We start from the raw sequence: 22,430 nt of genomic DNA on the forward strand, positions 1-22,430 counted from the left end.
CACGGCCGGGCCCAGGCGAGAAGTCAAGAGGGTTTGAGGCCGCCAATCACTGGGGTTTGCTCGCAGCCCTTAAATAGAAACACATGAGACCCATCGAATGAGGAGCCGGGGGTGGAGGCAGGGGAGGGGGAGGAGGGCCGAGACTGTTTACTTGAAACCCAAGAAGAAAGTCCCAGCGCCAGCGCCGCCGCTGGAGAGCCCAGCCCGCCCCCCACCAACTTTTCCTCAAGTTCGGCTCCACTCTTGCCCCTCGGGCTCACCAAGGCGCGGCCACCGAGCCCATGGGCCTGGCGCCCAGGGACCGGCTTCAGGCTGTGGCCTCCAGCCCCACTTCCCGTCGGGGCATCGTCTGGCCTGGCTGCCGCCCTCCGGCCACATGGAGACCGACTCTGCGTCCCTCTGCTTTTAAGCTCTGCTGGGGCTTGTGGTCAGGCTCCCGGAAGCCTCCCGCCGCCCTCTCCTGGCAGTGTCAGGAGCTTGAGGGGTCAGAAGGTGGGGCTCAGGGGGAGGAGGGCAGCAGGCCGGAGGTGCCCTGGAGCGAGCAGCGGCTCCCTGGACTGGTAGCCACTGGACCAGTGCAACAGGCGTTAAGCAAATACCAGGCTGGAAGGCAGACAGACCCCGTGCGTCCCAGCTTACTGGCTGTATGGTACTGAATGTCCAGCTAAAACCCCTCTGCACCTCACTGTCGTCATCACTAGGGTGGAGGGGGGACAAAGCACCTAAGACGACACGTGACCAGCTAGGAGCTGAAAGGATCCTCAAACCAGAGACCCACTGGTCACCTCCTACAGGAAGCTTTCCCAGACCCCTCCCCTCTGATCTCCACCGAAAAGGGAACTCCTAGTGTATGTCTTAAACTACATGTCTACTGCCCCACACGTCTACCAATCTCCTGAAACGCTGGGGGCTTCACACCACCAGCCTGGCTATAGAAACGGCTGAGAGGGTCCCCGGGCTCCACACGGCCCCCTTGGTGCTTCAGCCTGCAGTTACATTCCCCACATGCCTGAGTCTAACTTGGCAAATGTTCTATGCCAGGCACGTACCCTGTCGCATTTTTATCCTCACAACAATCTCATTACCTTCCCATTTCACAAAGGACACCTCAGAGACCCAGAGCAGAGGCTTGAGTCGGCCCACACGGCCTTCATGGAGAGAACCAAATTTCACTCCGTGTTTTAAGTTCAAGCCTGTCTCTCTTTGTTACAAAACTGCCCCTGATTTGTTTCCAGACATCCCATTCTCCTCACAATGAACCTCAACTTGATCCCACAAGATCTGGGGAGCTTCTAAAGAACACGGATGCCCGAGCCCCATCCCCAGAGAGGCTGATTTAATTGGTCTCAGCTATTTTTTTTTTAAGACCCCTGCCCTAAAATCTGTGGTTCTCACACAGAGTCAGGGTGAGAAACACTGCTTAGATCTTTGGGTCTTTCCCTCTGAGAGGCTCCATCCAACCAAGGGCAGGGGGCGATGTTGGGGAAAGAAATCCACCTCCCCTGCCAATTTTCTCCCCTGAGGTGAGGACACTGCAGCCCGCTCAGCCCTTTGGAGGAGCAGGAGGGACCCTGTCCCAGCTGAGGCCTGCCACACAGCTATGCACACGCACTACCCCAGGTCCCTCCAAAGCCGGGATTGGGTTTCAGGCCGAAATGCAACCAACAGCTGGGCAGCAGGGCCAGCCTGGCTCTGCACTCCAGATGGGGCCAGCCTCCGTGCCTGCCCCTGCCAGCCGGACAGAGGCAGCGCTGGGCACGGGGCTGGCAGAGACCACTTTCCACTGTGTCCCCGGAGGGAAGGGAGGTGCTGGCGGGGCACCCCGCACAAAAAGGGCCAGTCCCTAACCTGTGGGACACAGAGGCTCCCTTGCCAGTTTGTGGGAGAGGAAAACTCAAGGTACAAAGATGGGAGTTCTCCAGCTGGTTAGAGAGCTCCAAAGCCCCAAGAGTCCAGATGATGCCGACCATCAACAGCAGGCCTTCCTTAGTGCCCACTTGGGATGCCCACCTAGCACAGATCACATCACTGTCTCAGCAGAGCCTCAGAAGGACCCAAGAGTAGGCACGTGTTAGCATCCCATTTCACACACAGGCAGACTAAGGCTCATGAGGCAATTTTCTCAAAGTCACACAGCTGGGATCAAACCCCTGGGCCCACCTGACACCGCTGCTCATGTCCTGACTTCTGCCCTGCATGTGCCACTGCTCCTGAGGAGGGTCCCTGCCTCATCCAACCCCAACATGCTTGGCAAATAGTCAGTGCTTACTAAATTTGAGTAACCTCATGGGAGAGAGTGAAGGACAGGGAAGCTTAGTGTGCAGCAGTTCACAGGGTAGCAAAGAGTCAGACATGACTTAGTGAACAACAGTGGAGACTGGAGTCTGGGTTTCTTCTCCACTGTGGTACCTACTGACCAGACCCACAGTGCCCACTGTGGGTAGGGACTCTGTAACTGTTGGGTGGAATGAAAGAATGAGCAGATGGGTGAACAAGGTGATTTAGCAGCTTGCTTTGAGCCAATACATATACACCAAGCAGGGCCTCACCTCCAAAATTTGGGGAAACTACAAATTCTGGAAGGCAGAAAAGGGGAGATGGGAAAACAGAGGCAGGGAGAAGTGAGGAGTGATGGATTTGAGGCCAAAAGCTGTTTGAGAGGGTAAGTAGGGTGCCGGGGAATGGAGAGACTCACTTTAATCCAAGCCAAGGAAATCTGAGGCAAGCTTTCAAAGAGGGGAAAAATCCACATGCTGCTCCCACCTCCACCCCACCTCTTGGAAAACTGGCTTGAGCTTTCTGAAGACTTGACACTCTGGGACACAGGTAGAAAAGTTAAGAAAATGTTCTCCAGGCATTTCAGAGCACAGAAGACAGGCAGTAGCCCGCAGGTTAGGGGACAGACAGATGGACACACAGACAGACACTCTGTCTTCCTGGCTGCCCCCCGCCCAATCCCCCAGCACATGCAAGCCCCCTGCTCACTCTCTCTGGCATCTGCCTCTTAGGGTGTTGCCTCTTAGGGCTGCCTGGGCGGGCGTGAGCTGGGAGCAGGTATCGGATGAGAAACCACTCGGCAGGCGGGCCTATGGGTGATGTCATCCTACAGAGGCCACTCTGGATCGCCTCCCAGCCCAGGCCTGGAAAATCGGGGGCTGAGGGAGTCAGCCCGAGGGAGGGGGAGATGCAGTGGAGGGAGCCTCCTGTCTTCAGATAGGAAGAGTTTGGCGGAGGCATGGAAAAGGGGAGTACTCCTTTTAGAGAGAAAAGCCCCTCCCAGATTGGAAGGGGACTTTTCGCCAGCATCTCCTCCTCCATCTCATTTTCCTGCCTTTCTCAGAGCCCCTGGCTGGATCTGCTGAAGCTCTGGCAGTTCCCCAGAGCCTTGCCCCATGCCTGCCTCACACCTGCATTCCTCCTGCTACCACCTGGAGGGACCCCTGGCTCCTGCCTGATTTGGCTGCCGACTTTAAGACTTCTACATGAGGCTTTTGCCAAATCAAGTCCGCTGCTCCCACACCTTCAGTGGGTCCCTGCTGTCGAAAGAAGAAACACTACATTCAAGCTCAGCCTTTCTTGACAACCTGAGTTCCCCAAGTTCCCTGACAAACAACTCCTCTGACCCAGGCAACATTCAACACACCACACACTGTTCTAGGCAGGTTCTTACATCCAAGCCTCTGCTCCAGCTATGCCCCTTGCCTGGAATGTCTTCCCCTTTACCACCCCCAATTCTACCTGCCCCTCCAGCAGCCCCTCAATCACTCAGCCATAGTGCTTGTATTGGATTTTCTTGTGGGGCACTGCTCCCCAACTAGACCATGTGCTTTAGACAAGAGTCGCCGTGATGAGGGTAGACAGACACCCCAGGATTGGGGCCGTGGGACACGGCACTGGACACAGTAATTGCCTGAGTCACGATGCAGAAGCATCCACCTGGAGTCTGAGGGTCTGAGGTCTGGTCCTGATTTGTCCTTATTATTAACAGCTCTGTGGCCCTACAGAGGATACTTAACCTCTCTGAGCTTTAGCTTCCTCATCCATAAACAGGAACAACAGTAGTGACTCTGTGGGGTTGTTCTGAGCATGGTATGAAGTGACAGGGTTAACACCCTATGTAAACTGTAGACAGTGTTTATAAAGCAAACAGGAAATGGGAGATTTGGGGAGGAAAGGAAGGGCTTAGGTTCCTCTGAAGCCTCAAAACCAGCAGGTAGGTTAGGGCAAGGCGCCAGGTGAAGTGGCCATGGCTCTGTCCCTTCTCATGCCTTTCTCAGACCTCACCTCCCGGCAGGCAGCAGGCACTTTCCAGCAGGGCCCACTCATGGGTGGGTGCCCGCCTAAGAAGCTGAAGGCCCCTTATCTCCAAGGGTCCCCAGCATCAGCCCCTTACCTCTGAATTTCCTGTTTCACTGAGCTTGCCAACATTCCAGATGGGGAAGCCAAGGCCGGCCCAGAGAGACTGGGGACTCGCCCAAGACTCCGGCCCTGGACCCCCAGTCTGGCTGGTTTCTCCTGGCCCACGCGGCCTCCCCTCAGCCTCTCTCTCCAAACAGCTGGGCTCATCCTGAGAAGCCAAGCCCTACAGTGGCCCCATCCCCAGCTCCCCATGCTGTCCATGACCCCCAAACCCTGGGCGTCCCACCAAGGTCCCTTCGGTCCCTCACAACGGATTCCTCCCAGGCCAGCCTCCGCCTGCTGGCCTCTCCATAGGCCCTCGGGCAGCCAGGCCATACGTTTGGTGAATAAAATGTATTGTTGTGGGCCAAGTGGGCTCTGGCTCACTGGCTCAGGAGAGGGGAAAAAGGGCCGGGAGCCCAGTGATTAGCTCAGGCCGAGGCCCTTGTCACAGGCAACCCCTGTCAGGGGCCTGGGACAGGCAAGGGGTCCTCTGTCTGCTGCCTCCTCCTCTGCCCCCGCCCCACCAATACATTCACTTCCCCTTCCCAGCCTACAGCTCGTGAGGATGGGGCTGGCCCAACCCCTTCCCCTCGACCTCTGACCTTTCTGTTTTGGGCCCCAAACCCGAGTCTCACTTCTGCTCTCAGGATTGGACTGGGAAGGAGGGCCAGGTGGCACTCACAGAAATGGAGAGGCTTCTAGAAGACCTTTCTGGAAATCCCCGTCCCCACCTGACACCACCCCCATCTCACAGCTGAGAACACTGCTCTCTAGGGTTTTCTGCCATCATCCAGTAAGACAAAGGAAAAAGCCGGCCTCTGACCCTGGGCCCAGCCCCACCTGGACACAGGGCACAAGCCCAAGTCCCTGAGGGCCATCGGTGGCCAGGCAGCCCCAGGTTCGGAAGGTCCCCAAGACCAGAGGCAGGTCCAAACTCTGGATCCCTGGAGCACAGGGGCTGTGACTTCATCACAGTTACAGGACTCCCCACCCCGCTCACTGGCCACTGTCTCAGCTGTGGTGTGGGGACTCCAGCTCTCTGCCTGGGGTTAACAGCCTGGAGGGAGGCTCATCACCTTCAGCTGGCCCACCTCACACGGGTGGATGGGGATGGCAGTCTCAGCACCGCCTGGATACTTTCTGAGTGCCAGCTCCGGGGAGATGCTGCTGAATCCACTTAGGGCGGCTGGAGAGGTTACGTAACCCGAGACCAGGACGCGGCAAAGCCGGGATGTAAACCCACACATTCCAGGTCCAGGGAGCATCTGCTTCCACACTGTGCTGTGTGGTCATCACCCCTCAAAGGGTTCCAAGGCTGGATCTGAGACCTAAGAAAGGGTCGACGGGAAGGCAGAGGGGAAGTCCAGCGGGAAGGACAAGAGCGGGCGGAGGAGACGCCAGCATGCTGACAAAGAGCTGCTACACATCACAGGGAAGCAGGCAGAACGTGGCCGGCAGGCACCGGCTCCCACGCCCACACGCAGGGACACACATGTTCACATGCATGCGCTCACATGCACATCAGGCGGTACCTGTCACGTCCTTCTTGGGAGACTCAGCCCAGCTGGAGAGCCACACTTCCGAGTCCCCCCGAGAGCAAGCAGCAGCACGAGAGGAGAGAATCAGAGGAGGAGAGAGAACCGTTAGGCAGGCAGGAGGTCCACCGGCGAGTGGCTGCAGGCGCCGCATTGGGCCAGCGGCGGAAGGCGGGGGAGGGGAGGGGAGTGATTTCCTGGCCCTGGGACGGCTGCTGGGCGTGGGCCGGAGTGATTACAGAGGCGCTGGGACGCTGCCGACCAGGACGGGGATAATGAGGTGTCTGCAAAACGCAGGAATCCTCTGGAGCACAGAGAATCCTCCACAATCCCGGCCTGGAATAGGGCCCGCGGGTTATCACTGCCCTGGAGAAGGCAGCCTGGACCTTCCTCTCTGGCCACGTGGGTGGCTGGCCCCACAGGGCCTGGTGGCTCCAAGGATCCTCACCAGGCCAGCAGGCTCGGCAGGCTGGGCCTGGAGAGTCCAAGGCCAGCCTCTAGCCTCTGGGCATCGTACAACTGGGCCTCCATGTCTTGTCCAGCCCTTGCCCAACCCCTGGCGGCTTAGATGGTAAAGAATCTGACTGCAATGCAGGAGACCTGGGTTCGAGCCTTGGGCCAGGAAGATCCCTTGGAGTAGGAAACGGCAACCCACTCCAGTATGCTTGCCTGGAGAATTCCGTGGACAGAGGAGCCTGGTGGGCTACAGTCCATGGGGCCAAAAAGAGTCAGACACGACTGAGCGACTCACACTTTCTTTCACTTTAGAAGACAGGCCCTGGCAGAATGGAAGGAAGCTTCATTTAAAAAAGTCCCAACTGCCCCATCCCCCAACTCCAACCCAGAAGAATGGGGACCTTTAGAGACCAGAAAAAAATGAGGGCTCTTGTCCAGGCTCAGACAGTCATGTGGGATCTGGGCCTCAGTTTCCTCATCTGTCAGACGAGGTTAAAAGTCATCCTCTTGCCAAGAGGAACAAAATCAAATCATCTAAAATAACCTAAGATCATGAGATGTGAAATAGTAACATTATGAGACAAAAAACTCCTAGCCTAATCATTGGTGTGAACATTTCTAGACTATCAGAGGGTCAGCGCATAATGCTGACAGTTTACCTATAGGGTATAGTGGCTCGTTTACACCTGAGAGTCCTTGAGCTGGGTATGCCTCATTTTACGCGGGTGGAATCTGAGCTTAGACAGGGGAAGGAACTGGCCTAAATTCCAATGCGGCCACAGTAGTAGAGCAGAAATGGAACCAAGTCTGGGACATCCCAGCTGGTGCGCTTCCACTGCTGAACTGCTCACTGCTTCCAAGCAAGAATAGCACTGGATGCAGTGGCTGTAGTGGGAAGGAAAGGTGGAGATGCAAGTCTAAGAGGCAAAGCCTTGGCCTGCTTGCCCAGCGCCAGCCAGGAGAGCAGCCTGACAGATAGCAGTGATAGCCATCGCATCAGTGACACGCATACAGCACTGACTGCACTCCAGGCAGTGTGCTGAGCACTTTCCATATAGTAACTCATCTATTTTCTGCACTAAACCTACAATAATAAGGAGTTCCCTCCATTGTTCAAATAAAGAAAATGAACCAGAGAGGCTAAGTAACTTGGCTCAAGGCCACACAGCTAGTACAGTGTCCATCTCTTGTGGGGAACCAGGTTCAGGCTTCACCATTTAAAGCACCTGACTTTCCCTCGCTCAGCAAGCCACCTTCCAATTGCAGGTGCGCTCCCCATGTAGACCTGGGACCCTGGCCCTTCCAGAGCTCACTATAAAACCAACAAAGTGGGACTCTACTGGGGAGGTCTGGGGAGGTCTCTGGAGTCTGTCTGAATTTAAATCTAGGCCCTGCCCCTTTGATAGAGTCACTTAACCTCTCTAAACCTCTTCCCTGGGCATATCCCATGAGCTTGGTTCGGTCAGCTTTGGGGGAGCAGGAAAGTCAGATTCCTGGAGTTAGGAGGATGAGAACCAGATGGCAATAAGATACCAGATGCACCAACAAGATGCTGGTTCCCAGAGTTGCCTACCAAAGAGCCCAGGTCAGCTGGAACTGGAGGGAGCTGGACGCTGGGGGACTACACCCACAGACAAGCATCCTGCAGCCAGAGTCTCTTACTGGGCCTAGCAGCCAGAAGCTTCCTGGGATAGCAGGAACCCAGCTGGCCCAGCTTTCACACCATGGTAGGGCCATGACAAGACAGATACATTCTAAGGCTCGAGGCTTTCAACTGCTGTAGCTGAGTGGATCCGAGTTCAGAACGTGGGGCTTCATTGTCTGGAGCCAGATCTTGCCGGGCTATGACTTCTTGCCGCTATGCCCCAGATAAGGCCCAGTGGGCTGCCACCTAGTAAGGCCACCCTCACCCCCTTGGGGAAAGCCTAGTGCCAGGCCCCTCCCAGCGCCATCCAGTCCCACTCAGCCCTGGGGGAGCCAGCTAACAGGTTGCCCACACCTCTCTCCATCTCTGCTGGCTTCACTACTTTGTGCCCTTTCCTTCGGGTTCTTCAGAAGGAAATGCTTGGGAAGTGCTAATGTCTGTCAGTGAGCCAAGGGAAATCATTTGGTCTGAGCCTGGTGAACCCAGGAAGATGTGTTCTGCTAAAACAGGTGGTCCACAGACTTTCTGCAAAGGGCCAGAGAGTCAGTATTTGAGGCTTTGTGGGTCATGCGGTCTCTGTTGAGATGACTCTCCTCTGATGTTACAATCTGTAGAGGAATGAGTGAGCCGTGTGCCAATAAAACTTTATTTACAAAAATAAAGTTTTTATTTGGTGGGCTGGGCTTGGCCTGTGGGCAGTGATTTGCCAACCCCTAGACTAGGAGATGAGGTTGTCAGAGAAGGGGAGCTGTTCCAAACCCCTAGGAGACAGAAGTCGGTGCTGCTGTGGACTAAATACTCACGAGGCCTTTGCCGCTTGGTTGATCTTTTTTCAATCGTCATCTTGAAGGGTCTGATGCCCTTCCAGGCCTTTGGGGCATGAGCATCTGGGCAGGCCAGGACCGGTGGACAGTCCCTTGACCTCTGGAAACAGAGTCCCCATGCCTAAACATGGAACAACCCGAGCTCATGCCCACCCCTTCCCCCCTCAATAAGCAGGCCTTTCCTCTTTCCAAAGGAAAATGGGAAGCGGACCAGAAACGAGCCTGTCTTTAAAAAAAAAAAAAGTCTTTTAAAAAACGTGATTTATTTCCCAGTCCCCGAGATCCACAGAATTAATCCAGTTCCGTGGCTCCCACCCCAAATCCCACCCCCCTTTGCAGTGCCTTCTCTCCAGCCCTCCAGAGCAAACCCTCTCCCAGGGTGGGAAGGATGCTCCTCGCTCCCACCTCATTACAATGAACAGAGGAGGAGAGGCCCCTGGCTCACAAACCCTGGCCCCCCAGCCAGGAGGCAGACATGGCTGCAGGCTCAAGGCTGGGAAAATGGCGAGATGAAGGGACAGGGTGAAGGAGCAAGAGGCAGGCGCAGCCAAATGAGCAGCTGTGAGTGACACAAACCAACTGCTTCCTGTCCTCCCTGCTGTCTCTACCCCCCATCTCTGGTGACAGAACCAAGGGCCCTAAGAGCAGAGTCACGGGGCCTGGTGGAAAGCATGGGGCATGTAACTGGGAATCTGCACAGCTGGTTTTGCTGGCTGTATGACCTTGGGCAAATGGCCTGACTTCTCTGGGCCAATCTGTGAAATCAGGCATTTGGGGCCCAGCGATCTCCAAGATACTGGTTTCATGTTCTAAGCTCTTCCAGTAGAAACCCGCTAGCCTCCATAACACAAGTGCACTACAGCTGAAACAAATCTTTCCAGAGAACCAGACTGTCTTTCCTGGGAAAACCACTTGAACACATGCTCAATACATGAAACTCAAATGAAGTAGGCCAACAGTTCAGGTGGCACATGAGACAGAGAGGAACTGGAGCGAGAATTTTTAAAAAATCTTGGTTCTTGCGCTTTCTCTGCCATTTCAGCTCACTGATTCTGGGCATTTAGCAAATCTCCAAGCCCCCTTTCCTTCTGTGAAATGGTGATAAAAATATCTACTTCATCTTTTTCTTTCCAGGGTTGCTTTAATTGCAACGTGGCCTAGAGCCCGTGAAAGGTTTCGGAGCAGGAGGAATGAGGCCTCTGGATACAGAAGGGGAGAGGGTGACAGGGACAAAGCGGGTGCTGAAAGCAGTCTGTGCTGGGAGATGGGAAACACGGAGGCAGGGTCCCTCCTGAGGTCACCCCACAGGAGGTGGGGTCCCTGCCACAGCCACTCCTCCTGGCTTACTGGCAGCAAGAATCCAGGCCCAGAGGAAACCAGGCGTCAGCAAGTCCTGACACTTAGGCGCTGAACCTGACTCGGGTCAAGTCCAGGTGGTTTTGGGAAGTCAAAGAACAATACCACAGGGGCCCCCGACTTTAAGGATGTTCCCTTCAAACACATACATGCCCACGGACTACATTATAAACACCCGGGTAGACTTCAGTTAGGAGAGGGACTTCTATTGGTTTGTAATAAGGTTTCTTTTAATGTTGAGTAACTCCAGAGCAGTGAGATTTGGGTTCAATTTAACCAAATCTAGTCTCCAACCATGCTTCCAGGAATTCTCCCCTGGTGTAGAGCAAGTTCCACCCATCCAAACTAATAAATCCAGAGTGGGCTGTGAGCCCAGGTGGGAGAGACAGAAGAACAGCCAACAGCACAAACTCCTTGGAGAATGAAAGCAAACCAAGGGCTCAGGGGGACCAGGGCAGGGTCACCCGCCTTATCGGCTTACATGGCCCCCACCCTGGGCGCCTGGGATGGGAGGAGGAGCTGGACCCCTGCCAGGAGTGAGCACCCCACTGTCTTCTCTGTGTCCTTCCATTCTTCAGTATCTTAGCGTACTTGAACACTCAAGACCTCTCTCTTTGGGAACTCTATTGTTCTTACCTCACTGCAACCCCACGTGGATTTCTAAATATCTGTGGTATTCGAGTCTTTTCTCTGCTTTTGTACAAGGGAACTATACATAGGGCTAGATTTCTAAAGTTTCCTACAGACGCCACATGCTTCTTTTCCCTTTTTGACTAGGCCACCAGGGAACTCAGCCACTGCTTTCAGGCCATCAACTAATTGTCCTTAGTCGCTCAGTCAGGTCTGACTCTTTGTGACACTTAGGGCTGTAGCCCGCCAGGCTCCTCTGTCCATGGGATTTCCCAGGCAAGAATACTGGAGCGGGTTGCCATTTCCTCCTCCAGGGGATCTTCCTGACCCAGGGATTGAACCTGGGTGCCCTGTATCTCCTGTATTGCAGGCAGACTTTTTACCCTCTGAGCCATACTAGCCCTGTAATTTAATAGTAGAAGGAGAAGGAACTACTTTTTCACCAGGAGACCATATATCCCTGTTGCAGGCAGTGTCCTGTCGTAGGCATTGAAGTAACTCAAATCTTTACCAGAGCCCTCCAGGGCTAACAGGCCTTCACAACGAAGTAGCAGCTTGACCTACACGATATATGGGGCCTGAAATAGGTCATCACGCTCAGAGCAGCGGAAAGAGGCATGACAGTGTAAGTGGCATGAATGGCATCTGGGAAAAGCATGGCATGAATTAAGATGGCCAAGACAGAGAACAAGTAATAGCTTAAACATGACTTCCAGTCCAAAGTCACAAAGGTACAAGTTCAGTTCAGTTCAGTTCAATCGCTCAGTCGTGTCCAACTCTCCGTGACTCCATGAATGACAGCACGCCAGGCCTCCCTGTCCATCACCAGCTCCCGGAGTTCACTCAAACTCATGTCCATCGAGTCGGTGATGCCATCCAGCCATCTCATTCTCTGTCGTACAAGTTGGGGACGGCTTAGTGTAAGGTGTGTGAGCTGCTGCCCACACGGGGTAACTTTCTGCAGCTTGCTCCAGGGTGAGCAGCAGCCTCCAGTTTGTCATCAGTGCTTAATGGTATGAAAAGATCATACCCTTGGACTGGAGGGGTAAGGGATCAGTGCTGCTACAGTGACAGCCCAGCCCCTTGGCCCTGCCTCTGATGCCCGCAACCTCCGAGGCCGGGCTGGCTTCAGGGCGGTGTGATGTGCAACCTGCCCTGTGCTTGGTTTAACGCTCTTCTGTCCCCAGTTTGAGATCTTTAATAATTTATGAACAAGAGGCCCCATAAATCATGTAGCTGGTCCTGCCCAAGGTCTGACGGTTCTGAGCCAAAGAATTCTGAGCTGAACAAACAAGGCTGGAAGGAGCATGTGGGGATTTAGGACCAGAGAGGAGAAGAGTGTCTAAACTCACACAGCAAATGAGTGGCAGGGCTGAGGCTAGAACAAACACACCACTCCCCACTTCCTTAACATGCAAGCTAGGCAACGGGCTGACCGTTTGATGGGCACCGTCTAGTTTAATCCTGGTGACAATCTGTACTTCAGACACAGAAAGTGAGACTCAAGAAAGTTAAGGTTTTCCCCAAGGCCTCACAGCAAGGAAGTGATGGGTCGGACTGGAGCCCCGGCAAGCTGGTGGGAATGGGGAACAAAGGGGTCTAAAAATGGGGACCCCATTCTCTGGTTCCCCACCACCACCACCACCACGGCCATTGGCCAAGGGAGGCTCATTTATTTCTGTTGGGCTTTCCTTGGTAAACACAGCCATATTCCTCTCATTTTGCTCTCAGTAGGAAGGGGCCTGCCTCCTTCTCTGGGACCTGCCCTTCCCAGAATCCAGAGTCCATGTGAGGGCAGCCCAGCCTGGGGCAGGAATGCACTACTAACCCGCTGGCCACTGAACCAGGCAGTCAGAGAACAGTCAGTCTCCTGGCTCAGGTGGGGAATGGGGTTGGGGGGGTGGTGGGCAGTGCTGGAGCCATTCCAGAGCCCCCTGGGGACTAAGTCCAAGGACACCCACACAGAGGCCAAGGTTGGGGCTAGCAGAGAGAGCCCAGCCCAAGTGGGTGTGGGCAGAGAGGCCAAGGTTGCCCCCCAGGAGCACTGCAGCTGCCCAGAGGGGCTGTCAGGCAGCCCTGCCTCCTCCTTCCATCCTGCTCTGAAGACCCTCAGCTTCCTGGTTCAAGACAGGTGTTGTGGTCATCAGCTGTTCTGTGGGCAGACAGAGGGGCGCTGTGTGGGGAGGTCTCCTACAGCTGCTGCCTGACCCCACGGCCGCCCCTTGGGGTGATGGTCTCCCCCTCAGCTCTCTGGCCCTCACCCCTCCCCACGCCAAGGCACTGGTGTGCACGGCAGAGACAAATCCAACGCTGTTCAGAGTTCCCGGATCCCAGCCACCCCCCCTCCCCAGGGTGGCCTGCCTTGGTGGTCCTCCCCCACTTGCTAGGATATCCTCTCTCCAATTCTCCCACCCACCAGCTCCCCCAGCCAAAGCCGGTGAGAATGAGGCGGTAGCAACAGCAGAAACAGAGGCCCAGAGATGAAGTGAACGGCTGCTGGGTCTCCAGGCCCCTGCCCAGCAGTCCAGCCCCTCCCCTGGCTCAGTCTCCTCAAGAGCCTGGAAAGATGGCATAGACAGCAATGATCCCAGGACTGACAGCCCCATCCCAGGACCATAAAAAAAATGCAATGCCTTCTTTTCTCCAGACTGGACTCCTGCCATCAGATTATCAATGAATCCACTGCCAACTGTCTAATGAGCATGTACCACGTGCACAGCTGGAGGCTCCCGGCTACGACCCACTGACTCTCCAGCCTCAGGGGTGGGGCACAGATATTTACTATCAAATACACTCTCCCAGGCGTTCCTGACTGCTTCAGGGGTCATGGAGGTTTGGGAGAGCCTGTTTGGCTCCCTCAGCCACCTGCCTGGCACCATTGAGGTCACTCAAGTGTATTATTATTGTCCCAGGCTGCCCGGACCTGACCATTGAACATGCTAGAGCCAGACAGTGCAGGCAGGGCCCCAGAGGGGCTTCATGGTGGAGGGGGGCATGATGCAGCGGGGCTGAGACCTGGAGGCCTTGCATCTGCTGGACCCCACCTCTGCAGCAGGGCTCACAGTGACATCTGGCTGGACACTGTCAGGGCAGGCTGCGGTGGGAAGAGAGAGCAGGGGCTAGGAGCTGAGTTCACTTGTGGGGTTGAGGATGACCCCTTTTCAAGGTTTGCAGGTCGCCCCCCTCTTGCCCTGGGCAAGGTCTCTGTGTTGTTCACTGACTGTGTCAACTGGCTCCAGAATGTCTGGATAGTGTTGCAGTCCTATCAAGCGTCTGAAGAGCAGGTGAGTCTTCAAGATTTGTTACGAGTCTCTCCAACTAGATCTGAAGTTCCTTCGGGGTCTTAACCCTCTCAGCCTCCTCACGGCACACTGAACACAGCAGGCGGAACACAGAACGTCCCCAGTGGCTGATGGAAGGACACCTACTCAGTGCCCTCAGTCCTCAAGGTTTTGTGGGGAAAGTGAGGTCTGGTTGACCCCACTGCTCCAGGGCCTTTTTGACTGCCAGCGCCCTGCATTCCCTCTAGCCGAGGTTTTGGCTGGGGTGGCCCTAGACACATACAGGCATTCTCAGGCTGGAAAGACCCTGAGCCTAGTTGGTGCTGCACAAGGTAACTCACGGGCAGGCCCCCAAGCTCGGCAGAACATCCCTAGAAGCTGCAGGCTTCCAGCATCTGCTGTAAAGCCCTTCAAAGAGATTTAAAAAAATTATCCACGAGCAATATGGTCTATGGCAAGATGGATGTTGCAGGAAATGGGAGTCTGAGCAAAAACAACTGGCTTATCTATGATGTCTGGTGGGAGCAGGGCTCCGCAGAGCTCAGCACAGCCTCCCAGGGTGTGTGCCTGCAGCCTTGGGCCTCTCCTCACCCCCATCCCGCTCCTGCTCTGCGTGGCTTTGGACCAGTCCCCTGAGCTTTCAGATGCCACGTAAACAGAGAAGGCTGTGTGTGTGCACGCGAATGCATGCATGCATTCTCTTACACACACACACACACACACACACATAGTTTGGGAAATCCCCACATCTGGTTCTCACGTGACTGTGCTAGGCCCAGGAGGCCGCAGCTGGGAGGGCGTGGAGGACAAGGGAGGGTCAGGAGTGTGCAAGCTCTCTGGGGGAGCATGAAGTTAACTCTTTGGCACCACAGCTCTTGGACTCCTGGGGAAAGCCAGGGAGGAGACTGGTGCTCAGAAGGCCCTGATGGGGCTCACTGCACAAGTGTGGGAAGGTGGGGCCACTTCTCAGGGTCCCCCTGGTCTTCACCTGTGACTTGAAAGGGCTGTTCTTTCTCTGTCCCTGTCAATCCTGGTCAACCATCAACTGCGAGGAAGACCCAGTAGATGAAGATTCCCTCCCCAACAGAGACCTATCCGTCAGTCAGGGATTTAATGAGCCCTTCCTAGTGCTGGGCATCTGGCTAGGCAGGTTGTGGCCCTGGAATCATATGGAAATGGGGCATGTGGCCCCCAGGAGACCACTGGAAGCCAGAATCCTCCTAACAATAAGGAACAGGTCAGAGGGGCCTTTGGTCTTTGGGGCAACTTCTCTCCAACTCAGGCACATGTATTATTTTATAAATCAGAACTTTTTAAGCTTCAACAACTTTAGTGAATGAGTGACCATCTGCAGTGGTATCTCTGAAACAGCACCACCCAGAAGATATCAGGGGACACGGAGGATGTGCCCCAGTCCAGTGGAGAGGACGTGGCACGCTCGCACAGCCAATGCTGAGCCTGCCCAGATGCCTCTGAAGGCTGCTCTCCCCCTCCTCTGGGCTGACTCATTGAAAACCTCAGGGAACCAGGGGTGGAAGGCCTCACTCGGCACCCCACCCCCAAGCAGATCTATGCCTCCCCGGAGGAGGCTCCCTCCATCACCCTGTCCCCCATCATTGCACTTGGACATCACACCGTAACTGCTGTTTACTTTCCTACCTCCTCGACCCAGCCGGGACACAGACCTCAGGATGCCCACCTCAATATCCCTGGGCTTGGACCACAGGGCCTGGCACAGAGGGGATACTGAGATGTTCACTGGACCAAATCTACACGACAGCCAGTGCCAGGGAGTCAGCTCTAGGTCTGGCAGAAACACCTAATCCTATGGAGTCTGATACCAGCATCCATTGGGAAACTCACTTCTTATCAATCTAGCTAGCCCTTGAGGGTTCCCCCACCCCCACCTCTGGGAGCCCTGGGTTTAGAGCAGAGAGGGCAATCGAGGTCACTGAAGAAGTTGAGGAAGGGGTCCTCTTACTCAGAACCCTGGGACCAAATGCAAGTGAGGAGCTGACAGAGGGCTCTCAGAGCCCCTGGGCTCCAGGCAGGGATGGTGTGTGGCCAGGCATGCAGACCAGGAGGCAGACAAGGAGAAACTGCCTGACCCGCACAGATCCGGGACAAAGGATGTTAAAATCTGCCCTGTTTGCACGGTCTCCCCAGGGGAGCTGATGCCAACAGAGACAGTCTTAATTTGGCTTCTTGTCACTAGCTGTCATCACAGCTTTGCAAGGACCTCACCCTCCTGCCGGGAACAGTTATGTACCCAACCCTGACACACTGATCCAACACTCAGGGAGCCTAAGGTGGCCCAGGGCCAAGGGGGAGATCCCTGGATAACAGAAAAGGCAGACACCTGTGGGGGGCTTTTCCTACACCACTGTATCCACTAGCCAAACGCAACATCAGGAGGAAGCATCTCGAAGAGGATGAGCACGGGGAAGTGAAGGGAATTTTTGACATGGCTCGGTTTTCCTGGTACAAGAATCCAGTTCTAACGTTAACAAAATCCATCTTCTTACCAGCTGCCTGGGTCACATGTGTCGATGACAAGATCCAGGGGGCAAAGCAGAAAGAGTTGGGGAAAAACACTTTTTTTTCCCCGCAAAAGTCTAAGTTTCGCTGAAACGCTGGAAAATTTTTCTTTGCCGCCACATTTCAGGGACTGACCGATTATAAAAATGTCACGAGCCAACTGAGTTACACACGCCACATTTCTGTTTCTAAACAAAGTTCAGATCAGAAAAAGGTGCTAACACAATAAGCAATGCACATTTCCCCCAAACCTTTGTTTTTCCATTGGCTTTGTCGTTACTGGAAATGTTGCCTCTTTTGTCACATGTTTATAAACCAAAAAGCCCAAGTGGGGATTTGCTGGACCACAATGTAGGCGTCTCTTCCCCTGAAGAAGAAAACCTTGTGGAAACAAAACTGTCCCCTTAACTGCCCCCATCCCTCACCCCAGGGACGTGACCAAATGCACCCTCCAGGAGCAGCCCCATTTAGTCACAGTCCACCCTGGGGGTCCAAGCCTTCTGCCCCCTCAATCTCTGCCTACCCTGAATATGGTCATCAACCCATATGGATGACCCAACCCAAACTGAACCCAGCCTTGATCTCGGGGTATACCTGGGGAGTCCATCAAAGCTGGCTGGTGTTTCTGGGTGCCAGCCCCAGAGCTGCTTATTCGATAGATCTGGGTCTGAGAATCTGTGCTTTAACAAGCAGGCTCAGGACTCTCAGCACACCCCTGGGCCTCAGCACATGCTGTCTCCTTCCAGACCATCTTCCCATCACCCCAGCAGGAGAGGTCAGCTGATAGGACTGAGGGGCAGAAAGAAGCTGAGCAAGCAGGACGGAGGGGATCGAGGCCACCTATCCACTAGTTGCCCCACTTCCAAGGTGTGAGATATGTACTCCCAGCATTCAGGGAGCCCTCCCCTCCCCCACCCCTGCTCCGTGTGTCCAGGCCATAGGGCAGTGGGACCACACTGCCTGTGGCAGACACACACTCTCTCCATCACATCACTGCCACATAGGCTGGTGGTGGAACTGCCAAACCAATCAGCCTTCATTCCCAATTAGTTGGCTTTGAACTCCAGGGGTGACATCAGGCTGGGGACCCAGAGCCACACAAATAAAAATTATTTAAAAACACCAGCCCGGGTGAGATGCGCCAGAAGGCAATGCCTTCACGAGACACGTTCACTCTTGGAACAGGCCGTCGGAGGGTGCCAGGAATGTCTTGGCCGTGTTCTCCAAGCAGCCTGGGCCTTTCTCCCTGAGGATGGATGGCTTGGGCAGAAAAGAAAGCTTTGGAAAAGGCTTGCTGATACACTCTCCCAGGTTTCCTTTCCAGACGCATCTCTTGCCCTCCCCATCTTCCTAGCCTTTCATGTCTGCCAGGCTAGACAACCTCTTCTTCCCTCAAACTTCTCAAACACATCCCAGACCCAGAGTCCTTGCTCAGACCCAGCTCTTCTACCAGGAGTGTCTGGTCCCCTCTCTGCTCATACGCACCCCTTCCATCCTCCAGCAAACATCTCCAGCCCCTCCCCTTGGCTGGTGCCCCCCCGCCCCAGCCCCTTCTGTTTGACTCCCATGCGTCACAACCCATCCTGGCCCTCATTCATCAATGAATCCCTGAGCACATCCTGCTTTCTCAGTTGAGCTGTGACCTCCATGAGGCCAGGAACCAGTCATCACTTAAAAGAAACGAAAGCCTCCAGGGGAGGCCTGAAGGCTGCTGCCATCTGCTTTGTCTCTGCCCCTCTCCCTCTGCAGCTGGTAAGCAGGGCAGGCTGGGGGCTGAGAGAGGCTGGCCCTACTCTGCATCCTGGGGTGGGGTGGGGGGTGCCTTCGTCCCAGGGGAAGACGAGGCACCAGAGGCTTTTACAGACCTGCTTTCTCTGCTTCACCCTGGCCCTCCTCATACCCCTGCCTCGTTCCAGGATTTGGTGGGAGCGCCATGAGCAGGAAGTCGGGCTCTGCCTGCCCCGCCCCTTGGGAAAGCAGCGGCCCTCGTCTTAGTCACTTCCTCTGTCAAAGGAGGGCAGACTACCTTTTTACGGTAGTCAGAGCCTACAGGCAGGTTTTGCTTTAAGCCAAACACACCTTATTAAAGACCAAACACATACAAAGAGAAATGAAGGGAAACTAGTCACAGCCTGAAAAAGGACCCTTTACCTCATGAAGAATCTCTTGTGCCCAATGGGTCCCCTCTATAGATACCGCAGTGGGGTTGGGGGCTCTCTTGGGGCAGGCCCTCTCCCAGCCTGTGGAACTCCTGCCAGAGGTCTCCGGAGCCCAGTCCTGCTCTCTCTGGATCCCTCGGGTCTCAGGAAGGAACAGACTTCACTGGAAAGAGGTTTGAATTGGAAGAACCAGATTTGAATCCTGTCTACTTGGCGAGGTGACCTTGGTGACCTGGACCTACCCCACCTGGTCTATAAAAGGGGGATAAGACCACCTGCCCAGGTTATTGGGAGGCTGGCTGGCAACTACGAGATGGTGCACACACAGCCTTCCCACTCTGAAAGGAGTCTCTCCTGCAGGAGGTAAATGCCAAAGTCAGTAGTCCCTCCTGTTTTAGAGCTGCTCCTACTCAGAAATGGCTTAACCCTTGGTGTCTCTTGCACCAGACACTTCCCATGTATTAAGACTCAGACAACCTGGTAAAGCGCTATCATTATACTCATTTCATAGATGAGCAAACTGAGGCACAGGGAAGCTAAGGACTTGCCCAAGACCACATGGCTGGCAGAGCTGGGACACAAAACTAGGTGTTCCAGCTCCAGAGCCTGTCTTAACTCTACAGAATATTCTGAGACTAGGTTCTGTGGCCTCTCCTACGAGGCCAGACCCTCGGCTCACAGAATGAAAATTATGCTTCAAGCCAGGTCTTTTTTAACTCTTAAATCCCCTTCCTTTCTGAACTTATCAATAATTAAAAGAACAACAATGGCAGCTGCTATCATCGGGAGCATGCCATGTGCCACCCCTGCTAATTCAATCCTTACCATTCATAGAGGCAGGCACTCTTTTTACCCCCGTTTTCCATATGGAGGCATGAGGTCAGAGGTCAAGCAGCTTGCCAGTCACAGAGCAAACACATGGCAGAGCAGGAGCTCAGACCATGTCTGACGCCAAAACAGAAACTCTGAACTCCAGGCGACACGCTTCTCTGTTGTCAGACTACAGTAATACTGATCTCATGAACTCCATCCAATGATGCAACCTGTATGGTACTAAAATGGAAGCTGGGTGAGCTCGCCAAGTTTCCAAGGAAAAGCATAAAGTAAACAGGATTTCACGAGAAGCATCAACACTGAACTAAAAGAACAAACTTGCAACACACTTGAGCAACCTCATTTGCATTTAAATGAGCAGCAGCTCATCACAGGACTCCTGGGTGGGATGCGACCTCAGACACAATCCCAGGGCCAGGATGATCCCAGAGGATCTGTGGACGCCTGCGCCCCCTGGTGGAACTTCCTAGCAACCGGAACTGGAGCCATGCAACTCATCAGAAGGGTGGGGACCCCAGTCCATCTTTTCAGGTCTGAAGAGAACGCCCTGCTCTGGGCGGGTGGATGAGGGGGTTGGAGGATGGGGGTCTCCCGCAGCAGTGCGCACCTGGAGGAGGCCAATCACCGACTGGCCCAGCCTACTGATGGGCACAGTACAAAGCCCTCTAACTGCATCACGCCCTCGAAACTTCTGCACGTTCCTGCAGGTGGCCGCTACTCCATTTTCAAGGGCGTGCCCATCACTCGGGCTAGGCTACGATACCCAGTTATCAAACCACACACTCATCCAGGAATGGCTTGGGAGGTGTTATGCTGGGGTGATCAGGTTCAACATTAGCTGGCTTTCACCGACATTACACTTGATACTCTGAGGAGCCCTGGGTCACTCAGCTGAAAAGCTTTAATGGGCAGAGCTGAGGTGTTACTGCAGAAGAAATTTCACCTGTGGACTGCAACCCCAGCCTGCTCTTGGGTTTCGGACTTGCCTGACTGGCCCACAATTGCATAAGCCAGTTCCTTGCATGAAATGTAATATACAGTAGCTCCTATGGGTCTGGCTTCTCCAGTTGAATCCGGCCAATACAACAGAAGAGGTGAGGGCATGGAGCTCTGGTGAAGAGATCTGCCCAAGGTCACGGGGCTGCAAATGGGAGCCCAGGCAATCTGGCATAAACTGCCCGCCATGGCCCTCGGCGTCCTCCACTGCTGTCCTTGCCCCCACATTGCTGGTCTCCTCCCCTTGGCCATCTCTACTCACTGGTCACAAAAAACCGTTCCAAGAGCTAAGGCAGATCATGTCCCCTCTCCTAAGAACCCCTCAGTGGCTCTTCATCTCACCGTGAAGGCCAAAATCCTTAAAAGGTCTGACGCGGTCTGAGCTGCTGCCCCACTCCCACCACAGCTCTGCTCTCCCCACTAACATCTTGACCTCTCCTCCACTCCCCTCCAGCCACAGGCCTCCTGGCCATGCCTTGAGCAGGCAGACTAGCAAGCTCCTACCTCTGGGCCTTTGCACTGGTTGTGCCCTTGGCCTGGATGGCTCTTCCTTGGGTAACCACGCCACTTCCTTGCTTCCCTGTCCAACAGTACATTGTTGTCTGCACAGTTTATCACTCAGAGTGGACTGCAAACCCCTCGAGGGCAGAAAGGCACATTCTAGTCACTTCAACACTTTACCGGCATACAGCTGGTGCTCAATAAGGGCACCTGTGGTAGTTGGTCTCCAAACAAGCTGCGCTGGGTCCTGCTCCCCCACCTGTGTGCAAGTGCTGTGTCTTGACTTGGCAAAGCCCTGGCTCTCCGCCCCTAATCACCAAAACTCCTCCTGTTTCCAGACAACATCCCTGACTTGAGGCCGCAGCAACCCTCCTTCCTGACCTGCAGTGTCATTCATGTACCCAGGCCTTCTTCCATCCACCTGCCATTCAGCCAGCACCAGGGGGTCCTGCTACCTGTGCGGGCCCTGCAGCAAGGTCTCTGCTTTCAAGGGGGTGGGACACAGATAACACAAGAAAACCCACAAGCTAACGAGAGTGTGGTCAGTGACATGCAGGGAAGATGCAGGGTGACCTGAGGCGGGCAGCTAGCTGGTGGAGCCTGGGGCAGCTTCTTTGAACAGAAATCTTAACGGGCCAGCCATGTGCAAGAACAGGGAACAGCATTAAGGTCAGGGGGAACAGCAAGTGCCAAGACCATGTGAAGAAAGGAAGGTGACGGGCACAGCTGAGCAGAGTGCTGGGGTGGGAAAGGGGGAGCAGGGGCGAGGGTAGAGCCCGGGGTGGGGTGGTAGGCAGGGGCCAGAGCACACACGGCTCTCTGGGATCAGGGGTTTCTCTGGGTAGATGGGAAATCCTTGGAATTTAAGCAGAAAGGCACATTATTTGACCCATATTTGGAGGAGTTCACTCTGTGGTGTGGAGAGGCAACGGTGAGAGCAGACAGGCTGAGGAGGAAGCTGAGGTCCTCGGAGGGATAAAGGGGGCTTCTAACAGATGTGATGGTGGAGGTGGGAGAAGGGGATGGGTCGGGAGGTCGGGTGGGCAGGTAAGAGGAAGGGAGGAGTCAGGGGTGACTTCCTGATGCTGGGCTTGAGCATCAGGGTGGGTGGTAGGAGGAGGAAGATGCGAGAAGGAGCAGGTTCCATGGAGGGAAGGAGCAGAGATAAATTTGAGGCTACACTGTCTTCTGGGAAACAAAGTCGCCAGTCCTGCCTCCTCTGTGAGGCTGCCATCTGTCTGAGCACTTTCTTCCTGTTCACTCCACCTTCCCCA

At 54.7% G+C, this 22,430-nt stretch overlaps 1 protein-coding gene across 4 annotated transcripts in view; it reads right to left on the reverse strand.

Moving 5' to 3' along the window:
- SH3PXD2A (SH3 and PX domains 2A) overlaps positions 1-22,430 on the reverse strand; it is a 249,549-nt gene that overhangs the window by 59,615 nt on the left and 167,504 nt on the right. For 2 of the 4 annotated variants that reach the window (XM_055424728.2, XM_055424727.2), the window contains one exon: positions 5,934-5,978. The exons of 1 other annotated variant lie outside the window; for it this stretch is intronic. In XM_055424728.2, the coding sequence (XP_055280703.2) occupies positions 5,934-5,978 (45 nt within the window). Of the gene's footprint in view, positions 1-260; positions 1,493-5,933; positions 5,979-22,430 lie in introns of those variants that run through there. One more of the 4 variants, XM_055424730.2, reaches the window with a different exon arrangement.

The sequence above is a fragment of the Moschus berezovskii genome, chromosome 12 (genome assembly GCF_049115385.1).
Source record: "Moschus berezovskii isolate FMDL1 chromosome 12, NW_MosBer_1.0, whole genome shotgun sequence".
Taxonomy (NCBI): Eukaryota; Metazoa; Chordata; class Mammalia; order Artiodactyla; family Moschidae; genus Moschus; species Moschus berezovskii.